Source organism: Chiroxiphia lanceolata, chromosome 17 (genome assembly GCF_009829145.1).
Source record: "Chiroxiphia lanceolata isolate bChiLan1 chromosome 17, bChiLan1.pri, whole genome shotgun sequence".
In the NCBI taxonomy this organism is placed as follows: Eukaryota; Metazoa; Chordata; class Aves; order Passeriformes; family Pipridae; genus Chiroxiphia; species Chiroxiphia lanceolata.
Window position 1 is genome coordinate 11,774,083 of NC_045653.1, and position 19,631 is coordinate 11,793,713.

General features: G+C 61.0%; 2 protein-coding genes across 5 annotated transcripts; one reads left to right on the forward strand and one right to left on the reverse strand.

The window, feature by feature from the left end:
* Positions 1-91: 91 nt before the first annotated feature.
* SDCBP2 (syndecan binding protein 2) lies at positions 92-5,029 on the forward strand. Of its 2 annotated transcripts, XM_032704576.1 has the most exons (10): positions 92-1,497; positions 1,957-2,124; positions 2,771-2,836; positions 2,932-3,007; positions 3,241-3,344; positions 3,517-3,678; positions 3,897-4,072; positions 4,173-4,344; positions 4,468-4,559; positions 4,651-5,029. In XM_032704576.1, exons 3-10 carry the CDS (start codon positions 2,783-2,785, stop codon positions 4,703-4,705), a joined length of 891 nt encoding a protein of 296 aa, XP_032560467.1. In that variant the 5' UTR covers positions 92-1,497; positions 1,957-2,124; positions 2,771-2,782; the 3' UTR covers positions 4,706-5,029. The 2 variants fall into 2 exon arrangements, with proteins under 2 accessions (XP_032560467.1, XP_032560468.1); XM_032704577.1 differs by lacking the exons at positions 92-1,497; positions 1,957-2,124; positions 2,932-3,007 and having other exon boundaries at positions 2,820-2,836.
* SNPH (syntaphilin) lies at positions 4,963-18,253 on the reverse strand. Of its 3 annotated transcripts, none has more exons than XM_032704574.1 (6): positions 18,124-18,253; positions 17,934-17,991; positions 11,356-11,432; positions 10,411-10,512; positions 8,438-8,587; positions 4,963-7,557 (listed from the first exon to the last, which is right to left on the reverse strand). In XM_032704574.1, the coding sequence occupies exons 3-6, from the start codon at positions 11,397-11,399 to the stop codon at positions 6,420-6,422; spliced, it is 1,434 nt and encodes a 477-aa protein (XP_032560465.1). In that variant the 5' UTR covers positions 11,400-11,432; positions 17,934-17,991; positions 18,124-18,253; the 3' UTR covers positions 4,963-6,419. The 3 variants fall into 3 exon arrangements, with proteins under 3 accessions (XP_032560465.1, XP_032560464.1, XP_032560463.1); XM_032704573.1 differs by having other exon boundaries at positions 10,411-10,611; XM_032704572.1 differs by lacking the exons at positions 17,934-17,991; positions 18,124-18,253 and having other exon boundaries at positions 10,411-10,611; positions 11,093-11,429.
* Between the last annotated feature and the right edge of the window lie 1,378 nt (positions 18,254-19,631).

Sequence of the window (19,631 nt, forward strand, 5' to 3'; positions counted from 1 at the left end):
AGGTTTTTCCCTTGCCCGTCTGTCGCTCAGCACAGCAGGGGCTGGGCTGGGCTTGTGGGGTGCTGTGGGTGCTGTGCCCGGCTCACGGGGTGCTGTGGGTGCTGTGTGGGGTGCTGTGGGTGCTGTTCCTGCCTCACAGGGTGCTGTGGGTGCTGCTCTGCGCTCCCAGGGTGCTGTGCCAGGTTCATGGGGTGCTGTGGGTGCTCTGCCAGGGTTGTGGTACTGTGCTGGTGTGCCTTGGTGTGAGGCTCAGGTGCTCAGCTCTGGGAGCGCAGTGGGATGCCTGGGGCTCCTGGGCTCTGTGGGGAGCTGATGGCGGCCTTCTGGAATTTGCATAATTAATTGCCTCACCATAACCTATTAAGTGTTGCCCTCACAGCCTTGTGCCCTTGCAGCTGTGATTCACCCCAGACTAGGAGCATGAAGGGCAGACTGATGTATGTTCCCAGGGTCCCTGTACCTCTGGGGAAGCCTGTCCATACATCTCCCTGGATTTATCTTGGCCCTTTTTGGAAGCCGGACATGGCACGTGGGACATGGTACATCCCCCGCTTTGGGCTTGGCTGCTCCAGCTGTGGATGTTGTGTGTGTAGGAGCTGCTCGGGCACCAGCACAGGCTAGCGCCCGGCTCCTCTGCTGACGGCCTTTGATCCAGTGCCACGCCTGATAACACAGCCACAATCGATAACACAGCCAGTCCCAGCTCCAGAGCAAAGTTTGTGTGTAACAACAGGGCCTGGAGGGAACTGTGGCCCTGGGGCAGGAGCAGCTCAGCCACTGGGATGCACCCGGGAATATGGGGCTGTGCGGGATTGGGGCCAGGCTGGGCAGGAATTAGCGCTGCCCTTAATTGCTGCTCAGTGAAGCAGAATGGGATCTGCTGGGGCACCAGCAGCCCACTCTGCCCTTGGCTATGGCTGTTTCTGGGTGGAAGCTCAAGGCCAGCTTGGGTTTCTCTTCCTGCAAAGCTTTTTGCTTTAATTATTAACCAGTGCCAGGCAGTGCCATGGCTTCTGGCTGGAGATAAGCCAGGGCTGGGGAGAGGCTTGGGGGACCTTGCTGACCTCATGCCCGCAGCACCTACATGGTTCCTGCAGCACCCGTAAGTGCAGGTGGGGTATAGGTTCTTCTGGTTTTAGGGGGAATGAGGGTTTTGGGGAAGGGACAGAGTCCTAGGAACCCTCTGTCTGTATAGGACTCTCCCTGTCGCTGAGGCTGTTCTTGTCCCAGGCTGGACACGGCAGCCAGGGACCATCCAGCTAAAAATAACACCAGTAAATAAAATGTTTCCTCCTGGTCTGGCACACAGGAGTGGAGGCAGAGGGAGCTGGGACGTGCCTGGCCACAGCTGCACAGCAGGACTGGCCCCAAGCCAGAGAGCTCTGGGCTGGTGCCACTGGCTGTGGGCCCGGCTGAGCACCCTCAGCACCACACTGCCCAGCCCCTGAGGACATGGTGTCCTGTGTGGTCCCAGGTGCAGGCAGCAGGATGTCACAGGTGAGTGCTGGAGGGCTGGATCCCAGAGTGACACAGTGATATCCCGTGGGATGCCACATCCACCCCGCGCTGAACTCCGCGCTGGTTCAGTTTTTCCACCTGTGGTGTGGGACTCCCACGGGGCTGTCATGCCTGGCACGTGTCCCAGGTGACAGCTGGAATGGTGCAGGACATGGCATCCCAGTCACGGCTGTGTCAGCCCCACGTGTCCGGGCAGTGAGGTGTCAGCAGGAGCCACCGCCCACGCAGGGGCTCACGGTGGGGCATCCCCTTCATCCCCCGGCAGGGCCGTGGAGCCCAGGATGGGGTGTGGTTGGGCCCCCCCCCCCAGGGAGGCCAAGCCAGGTGCTGGGTCTGACAGGAGGGGTGATGCAGTGCGGGGTGCTACAGGCCCATCCCTGCTCCTCCAGGGTGCCCAAACCCACAGAAAGCCATCCCTGTCCTCATCCCTGTCCCCAGGGCCCTGCACAGTGCTGTCTTCACCTTCCACTTCCTCTTCCTCACCTATGCCCTATCTGTCTGGGCTGCAATCAGCTGAGGCTGCCTGGCCCCTCCCTGGGCTGGGCACGGCTATAAAATCCAGCAGCCAAGCAAAGGGTGTCACAAGGATCTGGGAGCTGTTGGCAGGTGAGTGCAGGGGTGCCAGGGTTGGGCTTGGACAGTCTTGTCCGTTGGATGCTGCTGCCATCCCTGAGCTGCGGGTGGGATCCTGCCTGGTTCCCACAGGGCTCAGAGCTGGGTCTGGATTTGGCCCCTACCCACCAGTTTTGGATGATACTTTTTGGGGAAGGCAACGCTGTGGGGCAGAGCTGGGGGAGCACAACCCTGCCCTGGGCACAGTATGAGGTGCACTGGGGACAGAGGGGGCTGATGGGGGGCAGAGAGGCTGTTCCCATGGGATATCCCTCTCCCTTGTCTGGATGATGCCTGGCTGGCCCCTCAGGGCAGGTGGACATGGGGAGCAGAGGGGCTAGTGGGAGGCACAGGGGTTGTTCCCATGGGATATCCCACTCCCCTGTCTGAGTGATGCTGGGATGACCCCACTGGACAGGTGGACATGGGGAGTGGGACCTGCCACCAGGAAAGCAAAGCCCAGGTGCCTGTGCCTGGCAGCCACCCATGTCCCAGCCACCAGGAAGTGGTGGCCCTGGTGACACAGCCTTGAGTCACGCCAGAGGCTCTGGGTGACAGCCTGTCTGGGACACCTGGGCAGGGAGGGGGATGCTTGGAGAGAGGTATCCCAGTCCCTGAACTGCCCCATCCCTGTCCCCAGGCAGCAGCAGCGATGGCAACGCTCTACCCCTCCCTGGAGGACATGAAGGGCCATCAGGTCCTGCAGGTCAGTGTCAGCAGCATTCTGGGGGGTGAGCAGACCCCAATGGAGGGTGCTCCGGGTGAGTGGCACAGCACTGAGCAGACCCCATCTCTTGGCAGGCACAGGCAGCTGCTGGGGTGAGGACTCCCCCCACCACAGTGGTCACGGAGAAGCCAAAGCTCACCTCAGGCACCGGTAATGTGGGGCATGACCAGCTCATCCTGTCCTGGGGCTGTCTGGGGGGGGTGATGCTCACTGTGTGGGGGACTCAGCTGAGATTCCCCAAAACCCAATATGTGGGTGGGGGATGGAATTTGGGGGTTTCTTTCTGCTGGCCCATGGTCGCAGGGGGCTCACGGGCTGGAGGGTGGCAATGTCTGTGGGTAGGGGACCCCAGGAGCTGAGGTCACCCTCGGTGTGTCCCACAGAGCCACCCGTGCTGTACCCCAACCTGGCTGAGCTGGAGAACTACATGGGGCTCGCACTCTCCAGTGAGGAGATCCAGAAGAACCTCCACCCAGAGGACAACACTGTAGGTTTCTGAGCCAGCTGCTCTCCCTGTCCCGCATGGGGTCCCCATGCCATGGTGGGGGTCCTTTTGGGTCCGCATCCTGCCCGGGGAAGGCATGCAGCACCCCCCAAGGGCTGAGGTGCACAGGGCCCCGTGTCGCCCCCACTCCCACTGACCCCTGGCTCCACCACAGGCCCTGACCCCCGTGGGCCCCACCCCAGGCCAGCTGGTGGCCCCCCTGACCGGGAACAGCGCGGGGCTGCGGCGGGCAGAGATCAAGCCGGGCGTGCGGGAGATCCACCTGTGCAAGGACGAGCGGGGCAAGACGGGGCTGCAGCTGAAGAACGTTGACCAGGTGAGGGGCTGGGTTGGCACGGGGCTGGGCACAGCACAGGACCCCGTGACGTGGTGCACTCGTGGCATAATCGTGACAGTGTATCACGGCACAGTGTCTCATGGCACGGCAATGCGTGGCGTTAAATGCCACAGCGTGCCACGGCACAGCACAGCAGGGTGCACAGGGCATGGCACGGCATTCCATGGCACCGTGCCACCGCTCCTCTGTGTCCCCAGGGCATCTTCGTGCAGCTGGTGAAGGCCAACTCGCCGGCGGCGCTGGTGGGGCTGCGCTTTGGGGACCAGGTGCTGCAGATCGACGGCAAGAACTGCGCGGGCTGGAGCAGCGACAAGGCACAGCGGGCACTGAAGAAGGCGAACCCCGAAAAAATCGTCATGGTGGTGCGGGACAGGTGAGCGGGTGGCAGTGCTGGTGGCAGTGCCGGTGGTGGCAGTGCCGGTGGTGGCAGTGCCGGTGGTGGCAGTGGCAGCACTGACCGTGCTCTCCCACAGGCCTTTCCAGCGCACTGTCACCGTGCACAAGGACAGCACCGGCCACATCGGCATCGTGGTGAAGAAGGGGAAGATCGTGTCGCTGGCCAAGGACAGCTCAGCCGCCCGCAACGGGCTCCTCACCCACCACTGCATCTGTGAGGTGAACGGCCAGAACGTCATCGGCATGAAGGTAGGGCTGTGCCCTGCTGGTGGCACAGGAGGTGCCCAGGGAGTTCAGGATGTGGCCAGAGAAGCTGCGGGGGTTCTGAGCAAAGCTGGGCACCCCACAACCCCTCCCTGCTCTCTCCCACAGGATAAACAGCTCACGGAGGTGCTGGCAGGGGCTGGGAATGTGGTGACGCTGACAATCATCCCCACTGTGATCTATGAGCACATGGTCAAACGGTGAGAATGTGGGGCCACAGGGACCTCCACACCCCAGAAGGCCCCCTGGGTTCCCCTCACTGATCTCCTCTCCCTCTGTCCCTCTGCCCAGGCTCTCATCAGGGCTGGTAAAGTCGTCCATGGACCACTCCATCCCTGACCTGTGATGCCATCACTGCCTTCCTGGGGAGCTGACACTGGAAGCTGGGAGGAGCTGCTGAGGGGACACCACAACACCTCAAAAGAAGCTTTTTTAGCATGAATCTCCTCATTGCTCCAGAGGCTGGTGGCTGCTGGGTGGTTCTTCCTCTCCTCAGAAGGGGTGGGGCAGGTGTCCTGTCCCAGGGTCCCCATGTCCCCCTGTCCCTGCTCAGGCCAGCCCCCCTCAGGGTGGACGCCAAGGGCTGGCTCCAGCCAAAGCAGACACAGACCCAGCGACGTTTATTACATCCACCACAGAGAGTGAGTACAGGACAGGGGAAACAAGAAAAGGGGGGTTTACAGCTTTTTCAGTTCTGTATTTAAAAAATATATTATATAGATTTGTCTTTCAAATATAATCGTTACATTTATTTCTTGGCAAAGCTTTGGATAGTCTAACAGACGTGTACACAGATCCACAAATACATTGCACGAGAGGCGAATATCCCAGCTCCGCTTACATCTGCCCCGGCTGCCCGGACACTGCTGCTCCCTAGATCTTTTCCCCAGCACCTGGTGCTGTGCTGGTGGAAGAGCTGCTGCCCCCCACTGCCCCCCAGCACAGGCAGAGACAGCGGATGGGGGATGCAGGGAAGCATGGGGCACGCGGGATGTGGCTCGTGCCCCTGCAGGGACCGCTGGGTGCCGGTGTGTGGAGCATCACCGGCTCCCAGGGCACCCAGCCAGTGGCACCCATGGGTGGGGGAGTGGGCTTGGGTTGGGGTGGGGGAAACACTGTTAGTTCAAGTCACGAAGAAACCACAGACATTCGTGGGGTGGGAGCGCGGCGCGCCCGGGGGGGAGCCCGAAGTCCCGCGCCCCAACAGCCCCGCTGAGCAATCCTCGCTGTCTTTGCGTCTCGACAACAAAAAAAAAAGGCATTTTTCTGGAGGCCACCAGCAAAGCGGGGGTTTGGGTGGGCCAGGGGGGCAAAGGGCTTGGCTCTGCCTGCACGGCACTGCCCGCACCCCGGCAAAGGCATCCGAGCTCCAGCACATGGTGGGATAACCGGCATCACCGCTGCCAAAACTGTGAGAGGCCCCGGACCCGCTGTCTGGCGGCCAGAGTCCCAACACCTGGGCTTCAGTCTGTACCCAAAAAAAAGTGAATATAGTGCAAAGCAAAGGGAGGGAGAGCCCACGTCTTCCTCGGGGCACTCCATGTGTGAGCAGCAGCACAGTTCCATCCTGGTGTGGGGAGGCATCTCCCAGGGAACGGGCAGCTGGATCGAACCACTCCGGAGTTGGTTCCTGTTTCCGGGCAGGATCCCCCCATCCCGCTGCCCACAGACAGACTCTGCACCTGGAACAAGGAACCACTGCACCCCCAGCACTCCCTGCTGCCAGAAGCTGCTTGCCATCACCCACCCGTGGCAGGGCTGACCCTCGGGACAACCTGGGGACAACCAAAAAGCAAGTGTGATGGAGGGAGAGCCCACCCGGTGGGTGCAGCCCCCCGCAGCCAGAGGCACGGGCAGGGAGGTCCATCAGCAGGGGGTGATGCTTAGTGCCCCTCTTCCAACAGCAGTCCTTTCCCTCCTCCAGGACAGAGGAGCTGGAGGGGGCAGCACACCCCGACACACCCACAGACCCCTCCACCCCGTCCCACCCGCCAGTGCCACGCCAGGGTTTTACAATCAGCAGTCGGGTCCATGGGGGCGGGTGGGGGGCCTCGGGGGGGTCAGGGCTGGGCACTGCCCCCGGGGCCAGGGCTGGCGACGGGGCGACAGCCCATCCTGCGGATGGAGTGGAGGGCGACGGTGCAGCAGCCCCGCAGCAGGGAGCTGATGTTGTAGATGGGCTGGCCCTGCCGCCGCTGCGAGCGGCACAGCCAGGCCACCGTGGGCACCGCCGGTACCACCACTGCCAGCAGATCCACGATGAAGTGGCGGCTCCAGTAGCTCTTGGAAGGGTTGTTCTCGCAGCCGGTCGCCTCCGTCAGCTCCTCCTCTGCCATGCAGGCGATGGCCACCGAGGGGCTGGCGCTGGGGGGCTGCCGCACCGCCGGGTTGCAGGGGGCACTTCCCTCAGCACCGGTACCCACCGTCGTGGCATCGGGCTCGGCCACCAGCATGTCCGTGGCCCCAGCGGGGTTGGTGAGCTCAGGGACGGGCATCGTGTCTTCCATTTCGGAGACCCAGGCAGAGGTGGGGCTGCCCAAGCTGCAAGCCTGGGACTTCATCACCTTCTCCAGGATGGTGTCCAGGTCGGGCTGGCAGGGCACAAAGTCCGTCTGGATGGCCCGCTCCTGCATGCAGCTGGCCTGCACCCCTGCCTCCACGCTGCCCCGCAGTCCCAGCACCTTCTCGTAGGTGTTGTTGGGGGGCAGGTGGGTGCCAGGCTCACCCCCCACCTCCAGCGGGTCCGTGTGGCCCGGAGCCTCCTCCATCCCCACGAAGCCACTGTCGGCCCCCTCGTCCAGCGAGATGGTCTGTGAGCCCCCCACGTTGCGGTCCCCGGCCCCCTGGTCGCTCAGCTTGGTGTAGGTGGAGCTGCGGGTGAGGGATCGGGCTGGGGACCCCCCGGCCGACTCGCCGGCCCCCTCCTCCTTCAGCGCCCCGTTCTGCGCCACCTCCATGCTGTGCAGCAGTGTCTCCAGCTTCTTGTTCTGGATGTTGATGTCCACAAAATACTTCTGGAGGCCCTTGTCCTTCTCCAGCAGGTTGTTCTTCACTGTGTCGATGACCTGCTTCAGCTGCTTTATCTCCTTGCGGGCCTCCTTCAGCGCCAGCTGAGCCTCCACGCGGTGGCACTCCTCCTCGATCCAGTCCTCCTGCATCCGTGACAGCTGCGTCTTCAGGTCCTCGATCTCAGCGTCCCTGCGGAGATGGGAGGGCACCGCCACAGCGCTGAGGGGGCTGTGGGGACAGCCCTGCCCTCGTGTGCCCAGCACTGAGTTGGAACCAGATTACCCAATAACACTCGTGACTGGATCCAGTGGCTTGAGGACCCTCAGGAGCAATGCTCAGGTCCCCAGGGGGTGACACTCAGGGACCCCGAGGAGGGATGCTCAGGGAACCTCAGTAGCAATGTTCAGGGAGCCCTAAGAGTGATGCTCAGGGACCCTTGGGAGTGATGCTGAGGGACTCCTAAGAGTGATGACCAGGGACCCTCAGGAGTGATACTCAGGGACTGTCAGGATTGATACTCAGGGACCCTCGGGATTGATGCTCAGGGATCCCCTGGGAGTGATGCTCGAGGATCCCTGGAAATGACACTCGGCCTTCTCCTGGAGGGGCTGCAGCACCCAGGGCTCCTGAGGGCTGCGTGGGGGTGGGCAGGTGCCCCGGGCAGGCGTGTGGCAGCTGGCATTCCAATGAGGACATGCCTAAGCCCGAGAGGAGCAGATGGGGATTAGCCACCCTCTGACGCTGAAATTCAGCAAAAGCACGGCAGGGACTTAACCAGGGCAAGGGGAGAGCGCAGCCACCGCAGGTGGGACGTGGGGCTCCGTGGCCTCCTAATCTGCAGCTCTGGGTTGGATGGGCAGCAGTGCCAGACCCCTGCAATGCCACAGTAGAGCTGTGATCCTGGTACCTGGGCACGAGCCCGAGGACAAGATACCGTGCTGGGAACTGAGACCCCCAGAAGGACCAGTCCCAGACAGGAGCTGCCACGGCAGGCGGTGATGGCTGGTGCCAGGACCCTTCCCGGCAGCTCCCGTGCCAGGGAGTCAGTGCCTGCTGCTCCCGTGCTCACCTGTCCTGCAGCCGCTCCTGTGTGTCCTTCAGGCGAGCCTTCAGGTGCCGGATGCAGACCTCCTTCTGCTGCAGGGGGGTCAGGTACTGCTCCGGCGTCGGCGGCTTTATCCCATGGTTGTCACTGCAGAGGTTGTACTTGGACGAGCGCCTGCAGGGACACGGATGTCACCCACTGCCAGTGCCAGGGTCAGCACAGGCTTGGCCCAGGGGTACCAACCTGCTCCCGGGGTGCAGCCCCATAGCACATCCCAAAGGAGCTCTGAGAGCACAAGGGGCAGGATGGGTGCCCGAGGGTGCTGTGCTGCTGGCAGGAGGGGCAGGATGCATGTTTCAGGTGCTGTGTTGCTGGCAGGAAGGGCAGGATGGGTGTCTCAGGTGCTGTGTTGCTGGCAGGAGGGGCAGGATGCATGTTTCAGGTGCTGTGCTGCTGGTAGGAGGGGCAGGGTGGGTGTCTCAGGTGCTGTGTTGCTGACAGGAGGGGCAGGGTGGGTGTCTCAGGTGCTGTGTTGCTGACAGGAGGGGCAGGGTGAGTGTCTCAGGTGCTGTGTTGCTGACAGGAGGGGCAGGGTGGGTGTCTCAGGTGCTGTGTTGCTGACAGGAGGGTAGGTGCAGCTCCTAGATCCACTAATACTACTGGCGGGCACTGAGCCTTCTGTGGAGCTGGGATTTCGCTAGGGCATGAGCAGAGCTGGGAGCAGGTGGGCACCGAGGTCTCTGTGTGCCCGCAGTGAGCTTTCCAGGAACGACTGATGTGGATGGAGACCCCAGGGTGGGATCAGCCCCATCAGGAATGGAGGCAGAAGGTGGGGAATGGAAGGGTTTGGGAAGGAGTAGGTCTGGAGATGGTGGCTGTCCTGCCCCTGGAGAACAAGCCAGGGCATCCAGCATTTGCTCCAGGTTGGGCCAGCGGCACATCTGGACCCTCCTTGTGCCACCCCTGGCACTGGGGTGGAGGAAGTGACATCTCTGGCCCAAAGCCTAGGGCAGTGCAGAGAGCTGGGGCTGCTCAGGGAGGCTGGTTTTGCACATTTAGGGCTATATGGTGGGCTGGGAGGCACATGGAGAGCTGGGAGCAGCATGAGCGGCTCCTGCATGGCAGTGGGGGAACCGAATTCCCCATGCACAGCAGCAGGGTGGTGGGAATTCCCTGTGCATGGCAGGGGACTATCCCAAAGCCCCCATGCATGTTGGCCAGCAGCTCAGCAGCCTTTGGCCAGGGACAGAAGTATCATGTTAGAAGCATCCAGGCAGGACTGTAGCCTTGGACTGCCCCATGGCCACTGACCCCAGTTGCAGCACTTATGGGCCCTGATCACCATGTCACCTGTGGGCCCTTCAGACCCTCCCAGACTGACTCCACCTCTGAGAGCTGGAAGGTGGCTGGGGACACTCAAGAGTTGGGCCTCACTCCCTGGAGCAGTGCACCATGGGCTGCTGTGCCTGAGGGGCTGGGGCTGGTGCTCGTCCCACAGATTGGTGCCAGCTATTTGTGCCCCAAACACACCAGCAACTCTCTGCTAAGAAGCTGGGGTGCCACCAGCTCTTATCAAACCTTTGCCAGGCAACACAAGGGGATGGAAGCAAAGTTCTTGCTCTCGTGCCTTTGGTCTGGAAGGATCCAGGTGCTCCTTGGAGTGCGGGAGCGGCAGGAGGGAGCGTGCAGCGTGCAAGCCACAGCCACAGCAGGACGGAGGGAAGGGGACAGGGGTCCCTGAGTGGCAGGCAGGGGGACAGGGAGGGACACAACACAACAGCAGCAGTGGAGAGGTTTGGAGAGGATAGTGAGGGTCTTCGGAGACACACGAGCAGCTCTGCCAGCTCCAGCTCCCCCAGCCACCACGCGCACAGCCTCACTCCACTGGGCCCTGAGCTCCTGTCCCCGCCGGGCACCGGCACCGGCAGCATGGGGGGGCTGCTCCCCCTGCCCGGGGGCACCCGGCAGCCACCCTGGGGCCACGGGTGATGGGTTACCTTGGGGTGGGGCTGCTGTCGCTGCCCTTGCAGGAGCCAGAATTGCTGCTGCTGCTCAGCGAGGAGGTGCCGTAGGTGTCCCTCCCGGGGGGCGAGGGGCGCCTGGAGGCAGGGAGAAGAGGCTGTGTCTCAGGCCGAGTGGCTGAGGGCGCTGAAGACTTAAAGAAGGAGGCAAAGCCACTCCGTCCATAAACCCCGCGACTGCCAACCACCACACCGAGAACACACAAGACAAAAGGACAAAACAAACAGCAGGGATCAAAATGGCACGGACATGGCGACGGGCACAAAGGCAGGGCTGGGGGGGACGCCCACCCACTCCCCCCTCCCTGGCGTGGCAGCCCCTGGATGCTGGCACAGCATCCTTGCACCCTGAGGACCTTGGGAGCCCCTGGAACCCCCCGGGAGCCCCTGGAGAGTCCCCTGAGAGCGTGGCCCTGGCAGAGCTCAGGCCACGTCTGCCAGAGCATCACCTCCACATGGGCAGCTCTGCCTCTTCTCCCTGCCCGTTCTGGGCCTCTACCTCCATAACAGCAGTCCAGGTCATGGAGACATTGGAAAGGAACAAACGCTTTTTTCCTCCCTTTTTTGCCTCTATCACTCAGCTCGAGGAGAGACTTTCCAAGGGCTAACACACCTCCCAGTTTCACTGCCCCAACCCCAAGTGCTCTCCACCACTCACTGCCTGCCTTCGCCCAGATGGACGGTGGGGTCGATCCTGGCCGTGGCACAGACGGACAGAGGGACGGGGAGTGCAGCGCTCAGGGGGCCACATGCACGGACAGGGAAGTGCTGTGCAGTGGGCAGCGCCATGCAACCCCCCGAAAGCTGGGCTGGGGGTTCGTGCTGCGAAGTGGCAGCTGGTGGTGGAGGTGTGGGGATCATCCCCTCCCGGTTGCAGGTGCTGGTGCCCGGTCCTGGAGCCAGAGGTTGCAGCATATTCACCTTCGTGATCCAGTGGACGAGCGTCTGCTCCCCGGCATGGACATGGCCGCGGTGCCACGGGTCCTGGGCACGGGGAACTGTGGGGGAAGGCAACAGAGAGAGGAGGTGAAGGCAGGAACGCGACCCCGGGGAGTCAGAAACCCTGCAAAATGAGAGGTGAGCCCTGGCACCAGGGTATCAGTGTAGTCCTGAGGGCCACCAGTCCCAGGGCAGACGTGGACGGCACATCTGGGCTGTGCTTCCTGCCTGCCTCCCATAGACTGGGAATGCTGGGATGCAGCATGCCTTGGGCCCATCGGGATGCTGTGGGCACAAGGCGAGGGTGTTCTTAATTTAGAATAGAAGCAGAGCAGGTGCCTGCCCATGGTCTGGAGCTCCTTTCCCACCAGGCTCCAGACACGGGACAAGAGTCCCCCTGCCCCCAGGTGCCCATCCATGCCAGAAGGAGAGTATGCCACAGAGACACAGGGTGCCTGCAGCAGTGGCATTACTCAGGGCAGAGATGGGACAAGGGCTCTGACACCCATCCCTGGACCTCCCTGGGCAGGCAGCTCTCCCTGCAGTGAGATGGGCGCCTGCTTTTCCATAATTAAGTCCAAATCACGCATTCAGCAGTGAAATCAGGTGAGGAAGAACAGATCCCTGCATGATGAGGCAGCAGCAGCTAATCCCTCGGGAACCACAGAGCCTGCTTTCCTGTAAATAAATAGGCCAGATCCAGAGGCTTGCAGCACCTCAGGCACACGCAGGATGTCAGGGAGTGAGGGAAGCATCCGCTCAGCACCCGCATCCTGCCAAACATCCCACGGCACCGCTGGGATCCCCACTGTGCTCACAGTGTGCCAGAGAAGGACGGGATGGGGGCACTGTGTGCTCCCCCCTCCCCCCATCCCCAAGCCCATTCACAATGCCAGCATTTATCCCAGATTTTGGCAGAGCAACGCGAGCGATGGGACCAGCCAGCACATAATCGATGGGTGACAGGAAACACCCGGTGCTGCTGGCCCTGCTCCAGGGCAGTGTGAGGAGTGGGACAAGAGGGGAGGTAGGAGAGGAGGGGGGGCACAGCCAGCTCACCCCAGTGCAGCCTTCTGCATTTGCCACCCCAGGGTGCTTTTTTCCAGGCTTCCTCAAAGCCCATCCTGGCCAGCCCAGGCCTCTCCTTTGCCCAGGATTTGCTGTTCCCTGATCTACAAACCAGGGCACTGAAGAGCCCAAAGTGCTGGGGATGTGCAGCCACAGGGTACTCCCAGCCCCAGCCGGGGGGGGGGCCAGCACCCCTGGGACACTGCAAGAAGGAGCTGGGGGTCCTGCTGCTCCGACTTGGGATGGATTTGCCAGGAGATGACCTGGGCAGGGGGAGGCAGTGTTTGTCCTGCTGGATCACTGCTCCTGAGTGGCTGTGAGCTCTGCTACTGCAGCAGCGTGAATCAGCATCCATGGAGAGCCAAGCGTGGCCAGCAGGAGCATCCTCCAGGATTCTCCGGCATCCTCCAGCAGCGCCATGCAGGGCTGCGGCACAGCCTGCACTCCAACAGCTCTTGAGCAGGGATTTAGGGAGATCTGTGGCCAGGGGGCTTGACTCCTTGCCCTCTCACAGCCCCAAGCCCTGTGTCCTGGGCCCTGCAGCCCAGTGATATCCGTTATCAGCCCACTGGTATCCCAGCATCAACCCAGTGTGCCCAGCACCCACCCAGTGGTATCCCAGCCATACCCAGGTCTTTCCCCACTCATGGCAGTCACCCTCATGCCAAGCCACTCTGCACAGGGGTCCCTCTGCCCCCCCCTAACATGCAGCACCAGTAAGTCCCAGCACTACAGACGACACGCCTGTGTCCAGCACTTGGGGCTCCTGCGAGCACCCCGTGCTGCACCCCAGGCATCCCCTGCCAGCATCCGCAGCCAGGAATGGCTCTGTGGGGAAGCCTGGATTTGACCTTTTGTCTGAGGAGCTCATTTCGTTCTCTTCCTCCTCCCACTGCTGCAGACTTGCCTGGTGCCCACGCTGAGGCTCAGTGCCTCCCACAGCACCCAGGGTGTCTGGAATTCAATCACCGGTAATAAACTGTCACTGTCTTTATTCCCAAAGAATCAACGGGCCACTTCAGTCTCCCCAGAAGCCTCACCATGCCCAAGGGCTGCCCAGGACAGGCAGGGTGGGCAGACTCAGCACCAAAGCCAAACACACACCTTCCCGTGTGGTGCATGGCTCCTAAAGGCTGAGGAAATTATTGATCTGCACACAGAATTACCCCCATCACATGGACCAGGATGAGCTGCTGCAGCACCAATGGAGCCTCACTAGGAAGGCAAGGAGAAACCCAAGATTAACTCTGGTCTAGTGGGGGGCATCCCTGTCAATGGAGGGGGGTTAGAATCACAGAATGGTTTGGGTTGAAGGGGACCTCAAAGCTCATCTCATTCTAACACCCTGCCATGGGCAGGGACACCTTCCATTAGACCAGGTTGCTCCAAGCCCTGTCCAACCTGGCCTTGAACAATTCCAGGAATGGGGCAGCCACAGCTTCTCTGGGCAACCTGTGTCAGGGCCTCGCTACCTTCACAGGAAAGAATTTCTTCTTAATATTCTATCTAATCCTGCCCTCTGTCAGTGTGAAGCCATTCCCCCTCGTCCTGTAACTCCAGACCCTTGTCCAAAGTCCCCCTCCAGCTCTCTTGGAGCCCCTTTAGGCACTGGAAGGCACTCCAAGGTCTCCCTGCAGCATTTTCTTCTCCAGGCTGAACAACCCCAGCTCTCCCAGCCTGTCTCCAGAGCAGAGGTGGTCAGGACAATTCCTGGAGCAAGATCAGGGGGCACTGGTTTGTCCCCATACAGGGAGGACCAGAACCAACACATTCCTGGAGCCTCCAACAGCAAAAGTCCCTGTGAGTCTCCTGGCACATGTGGGACAGAAGGGGAGCACTTTTAAAAACAACAGCACAAACCAGGGCTTGTTCCATGCAGGGGAATTAGCCTGAGGAATTCCTGATAAATAAAAGCAATGAGCCTTAACAAGGAAACAACTGGAGCTACAGCATGAAAAGCAGATCCCCCACAGAGGGCTGGGATGCAAAACTGGCACAAGACCCACACACTGCCACTGTCCTGGCGTGGGTGACCATAGGGCACATCTCCTGGTGGGTCCCACCAGCCACAGAGGGGATCTGGGGCTCTGCCCACCTACTGATCACACCATGACAGCGGTGCAAAGGGCAAAGGATGGCAGAGCAGTAAGAGCAGGGGCAGAGCACCCCAAGGCTCAGCCTCATGCCCCAGAGGAAGATTTTCCCAGGAAGAGCAGCTCAGCTCCTTTTTGGGATCACCGCCCTGCAGAGACGCCTCTTCACCTCCAATCCTGCCACTTCCCCACTCCATGATGGATCCACCACCTGTGCCAGTGATACACTGGGCTGGGCAGGTATTGCCCTTCCTAGATGCTTCCCAATGGGAAACAGAGCCATGGAACCCTTAGGAGACCCTCACCATGGGCTCAGTGAAGTGTCCGATGGTTCCTCAGCTTGTTTCTCTGAAGGTTTCATGACCACAGGCCCATGAGCTTCCAAAGCTCAACTCCTGTGGGATCCAGAGGGATCCGGCTGCTGTGCTGGCCTGAGACACCCCAACAGCTCATCCCATCCCCACGGGGAACATAGGAGAAGGTGTGAGAGCCTGGGGCTCACTGCCAGTGCCAGCCCTCAGCACAACGCTGCTGCGCCAGCAGCTGCCACATTTTCCCGGATTTCTCGCTCGCTGCTTCCTTTGTCGAGGCTCCCATCACCCTGCCCGCTGCCGGATTCCCGTGTTTCCCTTGGCACATCCTGTGTGAGGAGCGTTTTGCAACGGTGGCACAAAGCCCAAGCGTCTGAGAGCAGCTTCACCCACTGCAGAGACCTGGGAGAGGAACCATGGTGTCCCCTGGGAGATCTCCAGCTTCCCGGGATGAACAAGATTAAAAGCAGAGGGAACACGGGGAGGGAAATCACAGCTTTGTTTTTCCACAGGGCAAAAAGGGCTCCACAGGAGCCTCCCTGCCTTCCTGACACTGCCTCTGTTTTTCTTCACACTAAAAATAAGCACAGTATTGGAGGTGGCCAACCACCAGCAGCTGATGCAGGGCAGAGCCCCGTGTCCCCAGACAGCAGCAATGCCAGGGGTGGCTTGCAATGGAAAAGAGACTGAGATACAGCTGGGCTGTGGTGGGAAGGAGAAGGATCCAGCAGCCAGGGCTGGCACAAGTCCTGATGGAGGAGAGGGGTCAGCACTGGGGGCACCATCTGAGCAGCTGGGGGCAAACACTGGTGACCATGTCTGTGCTTCTACTCCTGCCTGCTGTGCTTCTACTCCTGTGCTTCTGCTCCCCCCTGCCATGGGGGATTTCTGGGATACAGGGGTTGCATTGCTCCTGCTCAGGAGATTCCAAGGATGTGGTGATATCTCCATAGGCTGGGAAACTCTGCTCCAGTGGAGATGGTTCATCCCAAAGCAGGCAGAGCTTCACCTGGGTTCCAGGTAGAGGGAGATCATGGAATCACAGAACCATTTACGTTAGAAAAGACCTTTAACATCATCAAATCCAACTGCTAACCTAGCACTGCCAAGGCCACTGTTAAATCCAGCTCAGGGCAGAGCTGAGTGTTCAGGGCGCAAGCAGGGACAAACCCCACGGGGTGTTTATGCAACACCATCAGAAAAATCAATGGTGCTAAAAGTGGTTGTATCCCATTCCAAAGTGCAGGAGCATCTCCTTTTATTCTCTTGTTTGTTATAAAATGCTGAGTTGCCACACGGAGATTACAGGAAAACAAAGACCATTTGGAAAGCTCGGGTTATGCAGTTCATCACTTTTCCAGCTGACCTGGCTGTACCTCCAAACGGGGAGGTGGCAACTCCCAGCCCTCACCAGCTAAAAACAAGGTGCCTGATCAGAGGGCACAGTCTGGGCTCTCGCTGGGCCCTCTGGAGTCAAGGGGAAATGGGAAAAGAGCTCCATGACAAATGCTGTAGCAGCATGAGAGCAGGAGCAGGATACCCAGTATGCAGACCTCATGTCTCACCCTGGGCTGAGAAGGTCAGCAGGATGGGATGGAGGTGACAACGCACTGCACAGCCCATCCCGCACAAGTGCTCTGCCAGGAGCAGAGCTGAGGACTGGGAAGCAGAAGGAAGAGCCCACTCCTTCAGGATACAAAGGCAAAAAACATGGAAGACAAATCCAGCTTCAAGTGCAACAGCTACTCCTCCCCTCTGTGCCTCGGTGCAGCGGAAGCAGGTTTCCCCTAACCATCCACCTTGAGAGAGGGCTGGGAATGACGGCGGTGCCCGGGGATTAGCCCTGGGTCTCCGCACCGCTGGAATGGCCTACTTTAACCACACACCACATCTCCTGCCTCAGCCCTCTGCAGCGCTGCCCAGGTGGGAGCAGGGGCACTGCCCCTCTGACCCCCACCCTGGGACCCCGCAGCCCTGGACACCGGGATCTGCACCTTCTGGCACAAGGTCACAGCACGGCGTGTCCATTGCTCAGGGAGGGTGGGAACACCAGGATTTTATAAGCAGAACAGGCGCCCAGCAGCGGGTTCTGTGCGACAACCACAGCGCTGACCTTGCGGGGAGGAGAGAACAGAGCACCCGGCTCAGCCCACTCGGGTGTTTCCGTGTCCCTTTGGAGACGGAGCATGAAGCCATTAAGTAATAAAATGTCAACTGCATAGCAGCTCCAGCTCCTGCAATGCCCCACGGAGCCGGAGACACACTGGGATGCTGCACGAGCAGATATGGGGCTGCTGTTTGCAGGGACAGTCTGGTGCATAAGATGAGAGTCTGATCCCTATGACGTGGGACTGGTGTATGCAGGAGGGTCTGGTGCAGGAGAGGGGGGTTTGGGGTGTGCAGGGAGGGTCTGGTGCATGTGATGTGGGTCTGATCCATGTGACATGGGACTGGTGTAAGCAGGGAGAGTCTGGTGCATGAGATGTGGACCTGGGGTCTGCAGGGAGGGTCTGGTGCTTGCAGGGAGGGTCTAATGCATGTGATGGGGTCTGATGCATGTGACAAGGGTCTGATATGGGTCTGGTGCATGTGATGGGGGATTGGGGCATGCAAGGGAGGATCTGGTGCATGAGATGTGGGTCAGGTGCATGAGATGTGGGTCTGGTGAGCGTGATGTGTAGCTGATGCTGCTATGTGGGTCCTGGTGCATGTAATGTGGGTCCGGGGTTGTGAAGCAGGACTGGTGGGTGTGGTGGGGGGGTCCAGGTGGCTGCAGTGTGGGTCGGGGTATGCCATGGGGATCTGGTGCATGCCGTGGACTCCAGGGCACGGAAAACGGTCCTGCCCTGTGTGCCGCGGGGGTCTGGCACACGCAATGCGGGTGCGCTGCGGGCCTAATCCGTGACCCGCCCCGAGAACCCTGTGCCCCGGGAAGCCCCCCATTCTGACCCCCCGCGATGCGGAGTGGCGCTGGCAGACCCGTGCTGCGCCCCCCGCCTCCCCCCTCCGAATCTGCAGCCAGAAAGGGATGAGTCACGGCGGCCCCGCACCGCGCCCCCCGCACCGCACCGCGCCCCGCACCGCTCACCTGCGCGGGGCCCCGCCGATGTCGGGGGCGGCAGCGCCGGCGGAGGGGGCTCAGCGACCTGCCGGGGAAGGGAGAGAGCGGGCGGTGAGCGGCGGCGGCGGCGCGGTGCCCGGTGCGGTGCCCGGTGCGGTGCCCGGTGCGGTGCCCCGCGCCACCCCCCGCTGCCCGCGCCCTCCCCCGCCTCCATCACCTGCGCCGGCCTTCATGGGTGCGGCGGGGCGGCCGGGAGCGCTGGAGGGATGAGGGATGGAGGGAGGGATGAGGGAGGGAGGGATGAAGAAGGGAGGGAGGGATGAAGAAGGGAGGGAGGGATGAGCCGTGCAGCTGCGTAATTTGCTCCCTCCTCTGCGATCTTAAAGCGACGGCGCCGCGGGTGCCTCCCCTCCCGCCGGGTTTCCCCCCGTTTCTATGGCAACTGTCCTCTGCCGGGGCGTAACCCCCTCAAAAAAGAAAACAGCCGGTTTTGGGGTCCTTCCTCGTCGGCGGAGCCCCGCGAACAGGGTGAGCTCTGCGCCCTGTGGCGCTGAGCTCCTCGCCCCGCGTAACCCCAGAGGAGGAGGAGGAGGAGGAGGAGGAAGGGGAGGGGGGGAGACGGGGCAGCCCCGCTCTGCGGCCACCCGGCCCCTGGAGTCCCATCGGCGTCGTAATTTTCATTTTAGCAAGTCCAGCTCTGAGGAGATCCCTGCCCCAAATTAGTGACGCATTTTCATAAAGTAAAATCAATAAATAACCGGAATTCTCTGCCCTATTTCCATCCACTCTGAGTGAGAGCGAATTGCCGGGGCTGGAGTGGAGAAGCAGCATCAGCCACAGCGAGCTGCTGCCCCGGGCTGTTCCTGGGGTCCGAGGGTTCGGAGATGAGGCTGGAGGCTGGCACGGCACGGCACGTCCTCCAGCACAGCCCAGGTACTCATGGCACTGCCCACACGCTTCCTGCGGCAGCTGTCGAGATTAACCTTCCCAAATTATTCCATGAGGAAGCGTCTCAGGAGACCCCGCGCCACGTCCTGCAGCCTGTGGGTGGGTGGGTGGGGGGAGCAGGAGGGCAGCGGCTCCCGCTCTGCTCCGGTGTCCGCGGCCGGGAACGCCCAAGGTCGTCTGCGGACACCCCCGTGGAGACCAGGAGCGTGAGATGCACGTGTTACATACACCCAGGTAACATCCGACTGTGTGTGTCCACATACGGACTCATGGAGGGAAACGTTCCCGTGTCGGCGCGGTCAGAGCAGAATCAGCTCCTGCTTTGGGTCCGGACCTGAGGCCCATTGTGCTTCCCAGCCATTCCCAGCTCCCTTTGTCACACCCCCACGGTTATTCTGGAGTTCTGACAAACCTGTCTGATTAATACATGCCCGTTTTTCCTCCAGCGCTATTTCCTGCATGATTTGTACCTCATTAATCCCGACACACAGACTGTTTTCAGTGTATATATATATATCTCCCATTTATTCCTGCCCGCCTCCAGCTGCCTTTTGTTTCCCTTGTTCCTGGTGAATCCAGTGCACAGCCTCTATCCTTGAAAGGAAAATTAATGAGTTATCACATCTGCTGCCACTGGAGCAGCTCTGACCATGTGGCACAGGCAGCAGCTCTGCTGTGAGATGCAGAGTCATTCCTGATGGCTTTTGGGGGAGACAAATAATTTCTCCTTCCCTCTGCAGTCTGCAGAGCTTGGTTTCCTGGAATGCTCAGACTCTC